Source organism: Pygoscelis adeliae, unplaced genomic scaffold (assembly GCF_000699105.1).
Source record: "Pygoscelis adeliae isolate BGI_AS28 unplaced genomic scaffold, ASM69910v1 Scaffold77, whole genome shotgun sequence".
Taxonomy (NCBI): Eukaryota; Metazoa; Chordata; class Aves; order Sphenisciformes; family Spheniscidae; genus Pygoscelis; species Pygoscelis adeliae.
In genome coordinates this window covers 2,473,669-2,490,071 of record NW_008825216.1, presented here as the reverse complement: position 1 = coordinate 2,490,071, position 16,403 = coordinate 2,473,669, and the positions used below count along the sequence as shown (strand labels likewise).

The 16,403-nt window shown below is 36.7% G+C and overlaps 1 protein-coding gene across 1 annotated transcript in view; it reads right to left on the bottom strand.

The window, feature by feature from the left end:
• Positions 1 to 1,858: 1,858 nt before the first annotated feature.
• ERO1LB (ERO1-like beta (S. cerevisiae)) overlaps positions 1,859 to 16,403 on the bottom strand; it is a 38,305-nt gene continuing 23,760 nt past the window's right edge. The window contains exons 5-16 of the mRNA XM_009329219.1: positions 15,617 to 15,699; positions 13,610 to 13,683; positions 10,811 to 10,931; positions 10,672 to 10,718; positions 9,541 to 9,552; positions 8,668 to 8,694; positions 7,132 to 7,224; positions 6,729 to 6,975; positions 5,824 to 5,893; positions 4,566 to 4,652; positions 3,251 to 3,384; positions 1,859 to 2,346 (exon numbers count right to left, since the gene is read on the bottom strand). Coding sequence (XP_009327494.1) covers positions 2,286 to 2,346; positions 3,251 to 3,384; positions 4,566 to 4,652; positions 5,824 to 5,893; positions 6,729 to 6,975; positions 7,132 to 7,224; positions 8,668 to 8,694; positions 9,541 to 9,552; positions 10,672 to 10,718; positions 10,811 to 10,931; positions 13,610 to 13,683; positions 15,617 to 15,699 — 1,056 coding nt within the window. The 3' untranslated portion in view covers positions 1,859 to 2,285. The remainder of the gene's footprint in view (positions 2,347 to 3,250; positions 3,385 to 4,565; positions 4,653 to 5,823; positions 5,894 to 6,728; positions 6,976 to 7,131; positions 7,225 to 8,667; positions 8,695 to 9,540; positions 9,553 to 10,671; positions 10,719 to 10,810; positions 10,932 to 13,609; positions 13,684 to 15,616; positions 15,700 to 16,403) is intronic.

Here is a 16,403-nt window from a genome sequence, read left to right as displayed (position 1 = left end):
CCGGGGCAGCACAGACAACACCGTTTATTTTCACCTAGAAAATCCTGCCTAAAGCTTTAGGCACTATAATATATAAGAATACAGCTAAATCCCAGCTATACAGCATTCTTCACGCAAGTGAGCCTACAAGTTCTAGCCCTTGCAGCTCAATCCAAAAGGCAAGGAATTAATGGCCAACTGAAAAACACACACTTTCGATATATACAATTACTCAGAAGAGTTAGATACTCAGGGTGTAACCCATTTACCAAACACAGCTGTTCACATCTGAGCTAGTTACCTAGATTCCCTCTTCAATTTAATGGAGAAAAATAAACTCTAGGGTGCAAATCACTGCATCTTAGAGTATATCATACGGAGCTCAGAACAGGCCAGATGAGTCCACCTAGAAATCACCTGCCCTTCTCCATTAACTAGAAAAGGGAAGCCTGCGGTGACTTGCTCAGACACGGGCGCCCACAGGCAAGACAGGCTGCTGGGTAAGAACATAACATCCCCAGGCTGGCATCAGCTTTCTCTAACGCCATGCTAAATTATCTGCTGGCTTAAACAGGAACTTATGACTGGCTACCAGTTCATGGCCAATTTGCGCAACTATCACCAAAACTTTGTGGGGGTGGTTTGTGGTCGCTTACATTTAGCTTGTCCCAGTTTGACTCAAGAGGGTTTCCTTTCTTGAGAAACAGTGTTTTTTATAATAGCAAGTGTCAGCAGGATAGTCTCTCATTTCCAGGCAGGTAGAAATTTGAGGCTAGTCTGGAAACAAAGGACATAGAGCGTATTCCAGCTTGCAGAACATCCCAGCTGTAAAGGACCACATTATGGAAGCCAATACAGTTACAATCCATTATATAAACAGGTCGCTAAATATCTGGTAGGGTGAAAAATGTTTAAGAGCACTTTATTTTGTGAAGACTTATTTTTAAAAACAAGAGAAGTATCTACACTGTACCAGCACTTCCTACATTCGTAACTCCTAACTTCACTTTGAAACATGCTGGTTTAAAAAAAAAAATTATTACTTCATTTTAAATTTAAACCAATATTTGGTTGCTACTAATCAGTAGTGCTGTTTCTGAATTCTGTTTTGGACAATGGTAAGTTATCATTGATATTCGTGGACAATGATACACAAGTAATTTCTTATTTTATGAAAGTTACGTTATTAACATACCCGTTTTATTACGCTGAATATCCTTTTAAAGAAGATACAGTTAGGGATTGCATAGATAGAGTATGCGGTATTAAATGTCAGTCTGATTATGAATTTTAAAAAGCGTCTTTTTTTAAAAGTGACTACAAAACCAAGTCCTTACTTTTTGCACTGACTTTTTAACATAGCACTAAAACATAACCCATAAAAAGCAAATCTATTTCCACGGCTCAAAGATTGAAGTGTGCTATTTTAACATTTTAGACATTACAAAGAATTTCCGGAAACTAAACTTGTGATTACAATCTAGAAAATAAAATGGGCTAGATGCGAATTTGATTGACAGAGGCTTTTCAGCTAGCAGCACTCCACTAACCATCTCCCCCCGCCCTTACCCCCACCCCCAAGCAAATGCAGGTAGCCAAGGGGCCGCAGAAAAGTCACTTCCAACTGTGCTGCATCAGGGACAAGGTAGTTACTTTAAAGAAAAAAGGAAATTCTGAAAAGCAGCACGTAAGGAAAAAGATGTTGGTATCAACACGATGCAAAGGAGCTCAGTATGAAATAAAATTTTCTGCTCAGTAAATTTCCTATTTTTAAGTAAGTTTCATTATTACAGTAAGAAGTCAGAACTCAACAAGAGCCTTATTTCCTTTTCTGTTTGTTTTGTCGGGGTTTTTTTGTTTATTTGGGGTTTTTTTTTCCCCTTTTAGACAGCCAGAATCCACGTACCCAATCCTCAGAATATACTGAAGCTCAGTACTGGGGAGAGGTGAACCACCTCTCTCAGGACAGGCCAAGTCAGGGTGGAGGTACATATGTTTCCATATAAAACAACTGTCTCAAAAAGACAAGGAAATAAAGAAAATCTATGAAGTTTCAGTACAACAGAACTGTGAGCAGAGAACTTAAAAAATAAACAGATCAGCATAATTTACACATTTAAAAACTAAATAGTTCATTCATAAATATCTTTTCTAATTAATAACCATTCCTAGTTTAAACATAAATATTCAAGTTGGTATTTGATTTTCCTTTTTATCAGTTCATGTGAGTCCTGTAAGGATCAGTTCCTTCTGCTCAATGCAGTCATGTAAATGGTCTTCACTAATGGGTTGTGCAAAGGCCTTCATTACCTAGTTTGTTGTAACAAAACTTTAAAATTCTGCAGCTCTCTTATACTTGTGGAAAGCCTGTAAAACAAAATCCCCTTAAGTGTTAGTAAGCCAACTGTGAAAGAGAAGTGCAAATTGTCATTGTCCGTGGGGGCTTTTTGTTTGGTTTTTTTGAACACAATTCTGTTCCAAAGATTAACTAAGATACTACTTTCCCTCAAAGGATCTACCATCTGACTCTCCGTTACATTTACATAGTATATTACAGGGACTAAAGTTTAGATATATTTTAAAATTTCCTGGCTTCATTAAACATCTATAAAACTCTCTAACCAGAGGTAATAAACATTAATTCCATCCTTTTAAACAGGACCAGATTGTTATATTCAAGATCTGAAGAACTAGCATATGAACAAAGCAAGTTCTACACATCTTTTAAAGCTGTTGAAATGTTTTATTTCATCGCTTGAATGGGGTAGATTTTTGCTGTTTTCAAAAAAAATTGAAGTTTTAAGAAAAATCATCACATCATACACAAAAATACAAAAGCCTAAGGGCTAAACAACAGCGTTAAAAAACCTCCAAGTATTTTTCTTCCCATTCGCTACTACTTTTGACGTACATACATTTAAAACAGAAATAAAAAAACCTTGGAACAGCTCTACTCAGTGTCCAAAACTGAGGAGACATACCCCAAGTCTAATGCTTAAGACTCTTTGAGACTTAAATCCAGCTTTCACAAGATGGAATTTATGAGATCTGAGATAAAGACATGAATTGGATCCCAACACACAATGATGACCAAGGCTAATAATCAGCACTCCACATACTTGGTTTGATGGCATTCAGTTTATCAATATCACTAATAGTAATTCAGCCTTTAAAAGCTACAGCTACATGTACAACTCCATCTTTCCACAGACCTTGAGTGTTGACACTGAAGTTTTACTGTTTTTCTACTATACAAATGATAAAAACTTACCTTCCAAAGGCATTTACAAGAGCAACTATTTCTTGACGTGTGAGTTGAAAACCTTTTGATGGACTATTCTCAGGAAGGCTCTGTATTTCTTTCTCAGAAAACAAGATCTTCAGAGCAGTTCCTAAGCCTTGAGTCTACAAGAAAAGTCCAATGCTTTGACATCAGTAAGATCACTCCTTCACTTCCCATCTCTTCTTCTCAGCCACAGCAGATGCATATGAAAATATGCCTGTTAACAACACTTCCAGCTCCCTCCCGCCCCTTACCTTACAGATGCCCCACTGCTGCAGGAGCTGTTGGATCAATCTCCCCTTTTCCTTCTCCCCTCCCCCTTCCAAGTCAAACTAGGTTTTATTATGAGGTATCACAACATTTCTGCTTTTTCCACCTCTGGTCCCAGTGGCAGACATTGCAGTTTCAGTTTCTACCCCTATTTTCTATACAGAAATAGAACAGAAGAAGCTATTCTTATTTCCCCTTTTAATCGGGCTACAGAAGCAACCACTGGATTTTGACCAAAAGTGGTTGAGGCTGGCTGCAAGAGAATTTTATGGGTCAAGAAATCTGGCTCTATTTCATTCTGTGTGAGGAGGAAAAAACAATAATAGATCAGAAGCATTAACTAGGACACGGTAGGCGGAACTCTGGAAATTCAGCAGAGACCACCAAATTTTTGATAAATTTCTTTGAAAACTGAACTCTGATAAGCTTAATGCTATACAGCAGTATAGCACAGTAGGCATCCCAAAGTAAGAAAAACAGGTGTCCAGAAACTGACATTCTGCTTTTCAACTTTCAGCTTTACTGTGGACTTTTGCATTCATTTGCTGCCTTCTGCATAAACTGTGAAAATCTGAATTACTTCTTTTTCTTATGCCTCAATTTGTGGAATTAAATCTCACGCTGAATTTTCTAACAATTAAGCAAGTGCTGTATTTCCAGGAAGGCTTCCCACAGGTGATTCTACAAGGCTCATCTGATCGCTGAATACACAGATGAGATATTGACTGCCAGTAAGACTTTGCCGTGAAGCATCTGCTTTAAATACATTTTTTTCGGAGAATACAAACTATACCTTTTAGTCTAGCTGTTGACTAAACAAAATAAACATTTTTTTAAACAATTTTTTTTTTAATTGTTTAACAGTGAACTAAACATACGTCTATTTTTAATATATAGGTAAGGATATCAAAGACCAACCATGTGCAGAAAGTCTGAATGCTAAGGTAAGAGGCATCCTGCCAAACTGAAATAGATGTTTATCTTCTAAACTCCCCCCCCGGCCACGCACACACACATGTAAAATAAACTATACCTGCAGTTTGCCCCACAGCCTGCATTTATCACATCCGACACAATCCATTATGCGGGATATGTTCTTGAAATGCAATCTGAATTCTTCCTATCAGTTAAAAACAAAATAAAAAACATTAACTTAAAGTACCTCTTAGTTAACCTTCTGTTTTTGTAAAGCTAATCTAGTACCACTAGAATATCAATTCTCTATTACTAAAACTGAACAAAACCACTACCATATGTGGTCATGCCATAACAAAGGTCCACGTAAACCCAGAATCTTATTTCCAAGCCACTGCTAATAGTTAATTCCTCGAATAAACCCCAAAAATACAGGACATGCAGTGTACAGGATTCTGTACACTGGGTTTCTAGCAACTTGCTCAAAATTTTCTGAGCTATAAGTACCGTATCTGTGTCCCTGCCCAATTTTTCTTCCATTATTCAACTCCCTTTTGAACCAACCTATCTTTTTGACAAACAGGTAAACAAGTTACAATTCACAAAAGACATTTTCTGTCCAAAGCTATGGGTAGATTGTTGCTTTGCAGTTTCAGTCAGAGTGGAAGCAAGCACAGCACAGAACTAGTTAAGATAATAATTAAATTTTAAGGTCAGAAACACACTAGCTGGGCTGATAAACTACCGGCACCTTTCTAATCGCATTCTTTCTAATGCTGATGAAATTCCATACTACTACTGAAATAAGTATTAAAAGTGTTAATAAGTTGTTAAAACAGACCTTTATTACTGAGCCACACTCCAACTGTGGAATTGTAGTCACACCCATCTGAACACCAGCGTGTTAACACTGGAAGTTGCTAGGTAGTAACAGCATTCACATTAAGTTCCTATGTCTAGGAACTATGCTTTTCTAATGTTAAGTATAATATTATATTATACTATATTAGGCATCTGTTTTTTAAGCAAACATCACTGGTTTTTTTTTTCAGGTGCTCATGCGAAACAGATACTCTATTTAAAAAACACCATTGCATCTACCGGTAATACCAATTCAACTCATTTGCCTCACCGTGGTCCTGATGGCAGACCCAAGGCACTAAACCAGAGATTTCAGTCTGTTTGGCTCGGGACAACACCTTGCATTCATTTACTACAAAGCAGATTAAGAGGCCTCAGATACAATTCTGTAAGTTTTTATCCCTGCCTTTTCTACTCTCAGCAGTATGCTTCTGGTAGGTAGAGAGGTTTTCTAATATAACACAACTTAATTCCAAAATGGCTATTTTGGATGTCGTTCAGAAAACCAGCTTTACCTTTAATGACTTGGCTCCTTTTTTATCTCCAGCAAACATGGACTTTTCATCAAAGTGCATATGGAAGGACCTAATAAAGACAAAATGCAAAAAAACCAAACAGTGGCATAAAGTACAGTGTTCCACCACGCTCGGTAAGCAGCTGATGCCATCAGCGTAAAATACTTTTCAGAGTTCCTAGTCTTTGCAGAATAGCTCTTAAAAAATTTACTGAATGGTATCAGTTTTACTACTCGATCACTGTAACTTGAAATGTGTTATTTACAGTTTTGTTGACAATTTTCTTCACTCCATTTCCACTGATCAAGATTTCTTTCTACTATACACTGAAATTGTCTAAATATTTGTCGTTCAGTTGATCGTTGTCTGACCGCATCTCAAATACCTAGCAAGGTTATGATTAGGGATAGCAATGAAGCCACACAGCACATTACCAATCACAAAAATTAGTGAGAAGGTGAGCAAAGGAACTGGACTAAAGAACCTTACAGAGTAAACAGAAGGAAGAAGGGATGGCTAAAACCCCAGAGGTTAAGTCTCTGATAAAAGCTGGATTACTCACTGGATCATTAAAAGACTACATGTACTATTTTCCTTTTCAGAATAAATCATGTGCTTCTTATACTGAAGAATCAGAAAAAGCAACAAATCGGGAGTAGCCCAAGGTGTTGTGTGGGGTTTTTGTTGTTGCTGTTGTTTTTTAAAGATTGGTACATTCAAACCTCAAAATAGTCATCTCTTCCCGTCAAATGTACAAATTCCTCTTGTTCTCTCCCATTACTTAATTTTATTTCTTCATTCCACTCTCCTTCTTGTCCCATCCTATCAAGAAGTCATCTGTTCTCAGTTGCAAATATAACTGAGAATTTCAAACTATCGATAAAAAAAAAAATCCTATGCCTTACTTTGTATCCCTGAAGATATCTAGTAAGAGCGCTTTAGATTCAGCATCCTCATGCCCATTTCCAGTGTAAAGGTCAACAACTGAACGCTCAAAGTACGGTGCAACCTTTGACAAAGCACGCAGCTCTATCAAATATAAGAAATACAAATTTTTGAGCCTCCTTGGTCCTTCTCCTTTTGTTTCAATAGGGTCAAAGCGGCGAGTGAACTCTTTCACATTCGGTCCCCAGCGAGGCTTCCCCCAGGTTTCTACACAGAGGAAAAAAAAGGGCAGAGGGAGTAAAACGTACATACTTAGAAAAAGAAAGCAACTAAGTATACATCAAAAATTTTCAGAAGAAAAACAAATACATGTTACAGATATTGTAGAACTCCGTTCAGCAATTTTACTTAGAATTAAATTACCTTCAAGAAGATAATTTGCACACAGATGCAAGTTGATGCTAGCATGAAGTCCAGAAATGAGTTTATAAAACACTCTTTTCTCAAGGCAAAGACCTGTCCAGGAAAAAAGACAAACAGACCCCAAACTAGATACTGGAAATAATGCATTAAAATGAATATACCTTGACATTTCAGCGGTGCAAGTCTGCATCATTTAACTTTCAAGAGTTACAGTACTTCAGCATTGTTAATAAGCCCTTATATCCATCATAGGAAAAGTTTACCTCTTATTTTTTATATAAAGAAGTACTAAGAATGAAGTTTGACATTTCTTACTTGGTATTTAAGTGTTCTAATAAATACAGTCAAATAAGTACCTGCTCAATTAATACAGAAAAATTGCCACACAAAAATAAGATGCTTATACTGTTTGAGCAATAAATTTGAAATAGTCTTGAATTTTGACAGCCTGGAAACCAGAACTATATTGTGACCCATCCTAATTAGAATTAAAGCTACCACTGAATTAGAATAGCGACCTTACAGAAAAACATCAAGAACCCCAGAAACCTTATGGCATTGGAAAACAGCAAAAATATTTCTTCCCAGCTCTACTATAAATACACTGAAGATTTAAATGCACAGATCAAAACCTTGAAAAATATGACTTTGATGGATACAGACTTCTGCAGCGTAAACAGAAACACAATGGCATTGGGTGGCCAAAATATAATTTAAATGCAAAAATTACTTATAATACCACTTAGACCCAGAGATGGAGACCACACTTGGAATTCAGGAGTTTGTTCCTTTCTCAAAGATGTGTTTGGGTGACTTCCCTGCCATTCCAATCTCCACAAATGGAAGCAGGAAGAGCTGATGGTGAAGCCTATCTGTGAGGCTGAGATATGGCCTCATTTACAGACATCACATTTTAAAAAGCATGTAAATTTGTGTGCTCTCCTACAATAGCACCAGTTAGATTTCCAACTAGACAAGTAAAGGCTTATGAAAGGCAGAATGAACTAAGTTTAAAATTAAGTACATTTAACTCATGTACTTTTCTGCACACCTCCAAAATGCGATTTTTATTGCTACCACTGTAATAAGTTCAATTTAAATATGAATAAAAAGAAAATTGCTTTGCCTTCTGAACACACATTATACTTGTTAGTTTACATACTACGAACAGAACCATCAAAAACTTTAATGTTTTTTTCAAGCTGTTTTCAAATAAAAATGCTTCGCAATGTTACTAATAATAATGTCCCTGCTTAAATGCCTAAATTGAGCAGAAAATTCGAAGTAACTGGTATTGAAGTGAACTCCCCCTTTATAAAAGATGAAGCACTGAAGGGTTTAAGGAGTATACCATCTAAGTGAATGAGAAGATTTCCAAAGACCCTCAACAAAAAAATAGTCTTTGAATGACACTCAGAAGTTCTGCACAATTTATTGAAAAGCCTACACTATGAAAGTATTTGGGGAGATGAAAAAATACTACAGTGTTTCTTCTAGTGAATTTAACATTATATTAACCCATCCAAAAGCCTTTACCTTCTAGCCATGTGTAGAAAGATTCTCCTGTAAATACAAAGTATATAGTTAAATGAAGAGTATTCATTTTCAAACATTACAGTATCTTTATACTACTATGCATACTAACATTAGCTGCCATCCGGACATAAAGCTAAATAATTTAGCTATTAAAGTGAGAATAGGCACTGAAGTGGCTGAACTTTGAGGTTAGTTTAAATCTGTTGGGGTCAGAATAGGAGAAATACAAGAATGAGCATAACTGAGCTACTGGTCAGGGCATTCAGAAGTGTATGGAAGCACAAGCCTGATTATACGCACTAGTGGTGAAAGATGTGACGGAAGAGTGTAATTATATCTAATAGCCTCTACCCTGACCGCTGTCTGAAGGTTTCCTGTAGGCTTAGATCTTCTGCCTGAGAGCTTTCAGTTGACTGAAAAAATCTTAAAGTCTGTCTCACTGCAGACAGACCAAATGCTTTTTCTCCCCACTCTCTCCCCACCTTCCCAAAAATCAAGGACATTCAAGAAAGTACACAAAAAGCTGTCCCTCTTCTTTTAAGGGATCTGACATCAGTATCGATGGGGCTCTGGAGGAGACCCAAGAATCCTTTAATTTATGCATCTCCAGTTATCTCGCTAATAACATTATCACAACACACATTCTTCTGTTAAAAGGATAAGAACCAACAACCGAACTGTATTTTGCTCTTATCCACTCCTTCCCCCTACTCCAAATGAAAGAATTATCCCAATAAAAACATTTTCTGATCAATCATCTGCATAAAAACATAACTTTCTTGCCCTCTAACGCAATAGCAATAAAGTGAATAAATCAGATGTCCAAAACTCTTTACTTCATTTCAGCAAGTCAAGCAAAATAAGATGACTTACCATCATCTCCTCCTTAGGAGAAAAAAACAAAACAAAACAAAAGAAATCCATAAGCATTAAAATTATAATTTCCACAGCAAAGTAGCAATGAAACACAGGCTTTACTACAAACACTGAAAAAGTGCAAGACACCTTATTTAATCTACAAAAAAATAGCCTACTTTCCATCTTCTTCCTCCTCCTCAAGACAACCTGAGACTAAACACATTACTATAATGAAAGTCACTAAGAATTTGAAGTCTTAGTAGCAGCTGATTTCCATATTCTTGAAAGCTATGTTTTAGCTTCAGAAAGATGGTTAGGAAGTCTTCTTCAGTTCACATTATTCAGCAATCTGACCAGTGCTCCTTTCCGAAATGCTGATCCCTGAGTTAAACTGCTTTTACAATTCTTTTTATTTGTGTATACCAGCAATATATTATCTCGATATTTATAATTACTAAAAGCTATCTTGATTTTCTAATGTGTGGTGATATTTTCTAACTCAATCTACTGGGTAATAGTTAATTTTTAGGGGAAATGAGACACACTGACAGGGGAAAGCTGCTTCATTTGGAACAGCAGGTTATCGTTTTCAATTTAAATTTGAAAACTTAAAACCCAAGTAATTGGCATACTTTTTTTTTTTTTAACATTCTTGCAGATAACTGAGCCTAAGTATCCACTCTTTCTTCAAATAGTGCAATTATTTGTGCATTTGTAATACACTAAACATTAAGGATGGAAAATGTACAGCTACGTTACACTAGGATGACTATGAGCTAAAGTGATTAACTTAAATGTTCTACAAAAAAAACAAACAAGGGAAGAACACAGGAGTGCTGAAATTTTTGTTGAACTTTAACTCCTTCCCATCTACATTGGAAAATTACTGTGACACTTACTAAACGGTTTTCATGTTAGCTCCCCTGAAATTAATAAGCCTATTCATATGCATAAGACTAAGCATGTATGTAGTCAAGTATCACAAACCACAGCCTAAATATTGAAAATGGACATCTACTTCTACAGAGGAAATTAAAAAAGCAGAAAGCACACCTACAGAATGAAGATTACTATTCATATCACTTGTACTGCAATAGTCACTATCTTAAAAGAACTGCATTAGAAAATAAAACAGGCAAGACCCACCCCTACTAGGCGCCAGTGGATTTAAAGGACGATAGACAGATCGAGGCCTAGAAAATAAGTTAGAAAACACAAAAAAATCAGTTTTACACTAAATTGAAGCACAAGTATAAGAAATAGGCTTCCTCTCCCCCTCAATTACTTGAAGCAGTTTTCTTCATAGATGCTGTTCCACACTCTCCAGGCAGAAGGCCCCTTGTATCCAGTGTAACGTTCTGGATTCAGCAGCAAATCCACATACTGCGCATCTGGAGATCTCTCATCTAAATAGGAAACCTTTTGTTACGTATTCTAACTGATCAGTTAAAAAAGATTTAATTTAAAAAAAGTCACACAGGATATATAATATATAAATAAGAGGTATAAATAAGAGGTCTCACATAATATTATTCTGTCTTCCAGTTGGATTATAAATACCTTGTACATAAAAATACAGCAATATACACACTAAATAGAACGCTCAAAAGTATATAATTTATTCCAAAGTCTCTTGTGCGGCCACAATTTCTACAACGTCTGAACACCTTCAACGTGGCTTCTTCAACGCCACCAGAAACGCTTGTCATGCAATGTGTTTCTCACCCTACGCTAAGATATAAACAGTGTTTTGTTTTAAATGGGCTTCAAATTCAGGGTTTATTTGTCTGGCAGTATTTGGTTGGGGGAGTTGCTTTTTTGAAACGGATATACTGCTACAGGGGCTTCTTAATAAAGACAAGGTCAAAGAAGTGCATCTTGTAGTTAGTACATATTGTACATGTATTAGCTAAATCACTTTTTTCCCTAGATACCCTTGTATATTGGCAGAAAATCTGGATCACATTGCTTAATTGAACAAACTTTCAGCATATTGCAGAATGCTCTGTTGGTTATGGCAAGAAACTTGTTATTTAAGCAGCATTTCAACAAGTTATACCCTCATCTCTAAAGTTTACTACAAATTCAGGCAACATATCCAAAGATAATTGTGAAACAGTACTCTCTCTGTTTAAAAACTGCATACGAATAGAAACTTAAGTTTCGAGCTACAACCAGTTAAAAGTAGGAAGAATTCCCTCCTCCTTGAAATTCTAGGTCAAGAGCAACTCATGCTTAAAAAAACCCACATACAATACAAGCCAGTAGTCCAGAGACTTATTCATAGGAATAGGTCAAGCAGTGCCACTGAGTATTTCCTCAGATGTCGAAAAAAGCCACAGAAACAGAGAGTGAAAACTGCTCTAAAAAGAAGAGATGATTCCGCATGAGTAGTTAAGCATCGCTTCAGCAGTAGTAGCAAAAACAAAGAAAAGAGACAGACACAAGACGCACAACAATACAGTGAGTGCCAGATGAGACAAAGTCAGATTAGAGCTTTATTTATTTCTTTGACAGCATGGCTAACCTAAGCAGTTCCTACACTTCCTGGTCGCTTCAGGTCTCCACTTTTTCTTCTTGTCACCCACATACAACTGAGCCTGTGGGGCAATGCAACAGAAAGATGGAAAGCTGACCGGGGTTATGAAGTTTTTTTCAGCTAGATCAATTCCCTTATCTAGTTTATCATTAAGCCCAACAAAAAGCTAGTAAAAAGTAAAACTGATGATATGGTTTTGTGCTACAGTTGAGTGAACTAAGAGCTCTCTCACCACTGGGAAGAGAGGAGAGGAAAAGAACAAGAGTTTCTACCTCTTTCCAGTCACTCCCAGTAGTTATTCTCTCTCACCTCTCCCTGTTCCAGCTCACAAACTCACCTAATAAGCCAGTTCATCACAACAATCTGGGAGATGGGAGGGGAGATATCAACTTACTTTCCTGCTATTCAGGTAAGCTGCATCAGCTTACCATGTAGAAAGATGCAAGCCAGAGCCAGTGCAAAAAAAGCACTGGAAGAACACAGCTGGGGGCAGTACATCCTCCTTCAGCAGGGCATGATGTAAAGAGAGATGGAGATAGAATCAGGAACTACGTAAGTTAGCATTACTTCTAAAAGAAATGCTCCTAAACTATACTTTTCCCAACTGAGTCCTCTTAACAATGTAAGTAGGCAACTTGAACATAGTAGAGACAACAGCAGCTTATTGCATGTAACAGTTCAGATCTACAGTAATGCTCTCCGACTATTTATTACAGAAACAGCTTATATAGAAAATTTTCATAGATAAGACACAGCAGAAATGCTGAAAGAGAACCGCAGTTGGTAAGTCCACTATGGCTGCTTTCTCAGGTGACACCAAACATCAGCCTAAAGGTAGATTGAAACATCTTGCATTATGCTCTAAGTCTTCCTAGCATAGAAAGCTTTCTAAGGTATTTATTAAAAAGGCCTTTAGCAGTCATTCCTGAACTTGGCAATTCTCATGTTTATCTGACAAACATTCCTTTGAGCTTTGAATGTTACAAGCAAATAAAAAGACTTAAATATGTGGAGCAGAGGGAAGACATAATCTAGTATCATGATGTTTTAACAATAAGAAAGTCCTTACAAATAAGGGTGAATTTAGTGCAGAGATCGTTTGGAAACATAGCAAGGCTGGAAGAGGAACAAACTCAGTCCAAGCATAGACAGTAGAATAGCAACAAAAATAACATAGTAGTAAGAAACTGAATCAGCTGCAAGTAATTTGTCTTATATTTGTGCTAGATGCAACTTTTGTGAGAAGCTTTTTAAAAAAAATATATGCTAACCCCCTCCCATTTACCTTCTTTTTTATTTCCGTAAAAGTCTTCTGTTCACTTTACTAACAGGAGGTAACAGTGAACGTGCCATGTGTAGACTACCAAATGCTCCTTGTAAAAAACTGCATTCTTTGCATGTAAGATGATATGAACTGTCACATCTCCATTTAGCACAAAATTAAAACTTTTAAAAAATGGTTATTTGCAGAGAAACTATAATATTTTGTGTTTTTTAAGAGACAGCAAATAAAACAAACACTCTGAAAAAGCTTAAACATTTTACCATCAAGTTCACAAAAATGATCCTGTGAATCATCGTATCTTGCCCAGTCAATGAAAGCCTCCTTACTTTGGTTACTGAGGGGAAAAAAATACATTTGATTTTAAACTTTTAAATAAACGACATCAATAAGAGCTACTGAAAGAAATACAATCCACATATAGTAGTTAACTTGGAACTGAATTCTGTATTACTGTATCTGAAACTCAAGAATATATGGAGTTACCGCTTGTTAGCTGCACAGAGATCCAAGCAGGCATCAACTGCAATACTTCAAAAAGTCATCTTGATGTTAGACAGCAAGAAAGATTTCACCATCATTATTTGAACAAACTGTGCAGCGGCAGTGACTTCTCTTCCTTCAGTAAGAGCTTGGTAAAATACTTTCATCGCATACGTTTTTAACACTTTTCAAAGTACTACTTTAGCAGCTGTCGCTTCGGGGGGGGGTGGTAATCATTGTATTTTCATAACCTGTACTTTCAATGAGATCTACAATAGTTAGCCTTGCTTTTTAGTGAGAGACTGGATGTCTAAATGCCCCTTCCAAGCTAAATTACTCTATGAATATGATTTGTCTTAAGCCTTTTGAACAAGAACGGTATTCCACTCACCCTAGCATTTTCAAAGGTGTACTGTACCAGAGAGACAAGTACTTTGAAGTTCCCACACTATGAAACACAAACAGTGCCAAAAGCTGAATGCTTTCTTCTACACATATGTGCAGCACAGAACTACTGATGCGACACTACTGACAGCAAAACGCAAGCGAAGTTAAAATTGGGAACTCTGTTCCAGGGTGCAGTGAAGCACCTTGAAATAATGAAACCACCTATTCCATTTTATCAAATTAGTACTAGCTCAATTCTACAAACAGAGGCAATTCTATAACAAGATACATTACTAACCTTCTGGCATTAGGTGAGGAACTTCTCCAGTAATTACTAGCAGGCAAGATTTGATAATCACAAGAAATACAGCTGATAAAGGAAAATAACTCAAAACCATGAAGATGATGCACTGCTAGGTAGAGAACATGGAGGTTTGCCTACAAAGCACAAATTCTTCCTGCACTTGCAGGATCCATTACCTGCCCTCTCCCAACTTTAATCGTCTATCCTACTCTCACAAAAGGCATTCTCTTTAGCTCTCCAAATGTGTACTCAATCTCATATTTATTCTTTTGCCCTACAGGAGTGGAAGAGAGTTAATAGTTTCTTATTTCCCCTAAAAAACCTTAAATAAGGGCTCTAACCAGCTTGGTTTGAAACACCACACACCAGGCAGAAGCAGTTTCTTTTTCACGGCAGTTCCATTTTGTCAGATGACAGGAAAGAGTTTCAGCATCTCTATCAGGTAGAACTGCTGAAATCTGCGGCCAAAGACACCACACCCCTCCACCAACAGTAACAAATTGATTTTTCTATTTCTACTTTTTAGAAGTGGGGAATCTAGTAGAATGCAAGTTTTTCTAAGTGCTCTTCCACACACTTTCCTACTCAGGGGCAACACCATCCTGCAGAACCTCCCCCCTAACCTTGACCATGCCATGCAACAAGCAAGATCAGGGAATTGATCCAAGCTAAAAATAACTTTGCCAACGGCAGAAGTAACTCACAAGCTCCCTGATCTGGTTCACTGAATGATCACAAACAGGCACATCAGTGTAACAGAGGGACAGAGCAGGACAGAATCCCTTAATCCAGCACAGTCATCAAGAGCAAAGACTGATGCTGGTAACAAGTAGAAAAAAGGTGGGTTTATTTGCAAGTTTCCTCCAACTCTTGATGCTGTAAGATACCTCTTTCAAATAATATCAAAGTGTACTTTTAAAGTCTGGTTATCACTTAACACCTTTACCTTCAGATGTTCTTGCATCATTTCACATTTACTTTCTAATGGGCTATGGAAAGAATGAAGAACAAAACAGCACATTGCAAAAACAAGACAGACAAAATGAAATGCTCCTTTGTTACTATTTTTATACTACCGTTGTAAAACACAGCATACCTTAAGGTACTGTTAACTGCTCCCAGTTTGTTAGCTTGCTCACAGTCTTCCAATTCTTTGGAATTATTTGCTGCTTTTGAATACTGTAAAAAAGTTCATATTTAATATACAAATTAATTACCTAAAATTCTCTGAGAACAGGTGTGTGAAAGGCATTTCTAGGTTTAGCAGTGAATTGGCTAGTATCAGGGAAAATCCTCAGATTCTAGAAGCAGTAAGTAATTCTGGAACATTTCTTATTTCTATTTTTCTTCACTTAATTTCATCAGGCCAATTTCGCTCTGTGCATTTAACTACCACAGAAAATTCAGCTAAATATGTCAAAATTTTGGTTGGGTTTTTTTTGTTGTTTTTTTTTGTTTTGTTTAAATTAAATGGAGTTCTGAAGTGTTTCATGTGGTTATTTACATTCTTGTAAAAGGACCTTGGAAGACAAGCAGTGTCATACTTATAAACATGCCTTGTATTTTGCAAACATAATCATACCCCAAGTTTCATTGGTCATTTCAGTAGGAAAATGTATCAGTTTTGGCCATTTCCCCCTCATGTTTCATTTAATCCTGTTCATTGGCATGCTTTACATGTGCACAGGTCTGGAAGAGAGGCTTTTCAAGCTGAACTCAAATTTTGATTATTTTAAAGCCAGAATTGAAGTATTTAAGGTGAACTCTGATTCTACAGCACTTTTTAAAAAGTAATCCACTAAAATAGACTTACTATTAAAATACTTCTAAGGAAAACATTTGAAGAATTAAAGATTAAATTCCCCTATTCTACAATAATATGG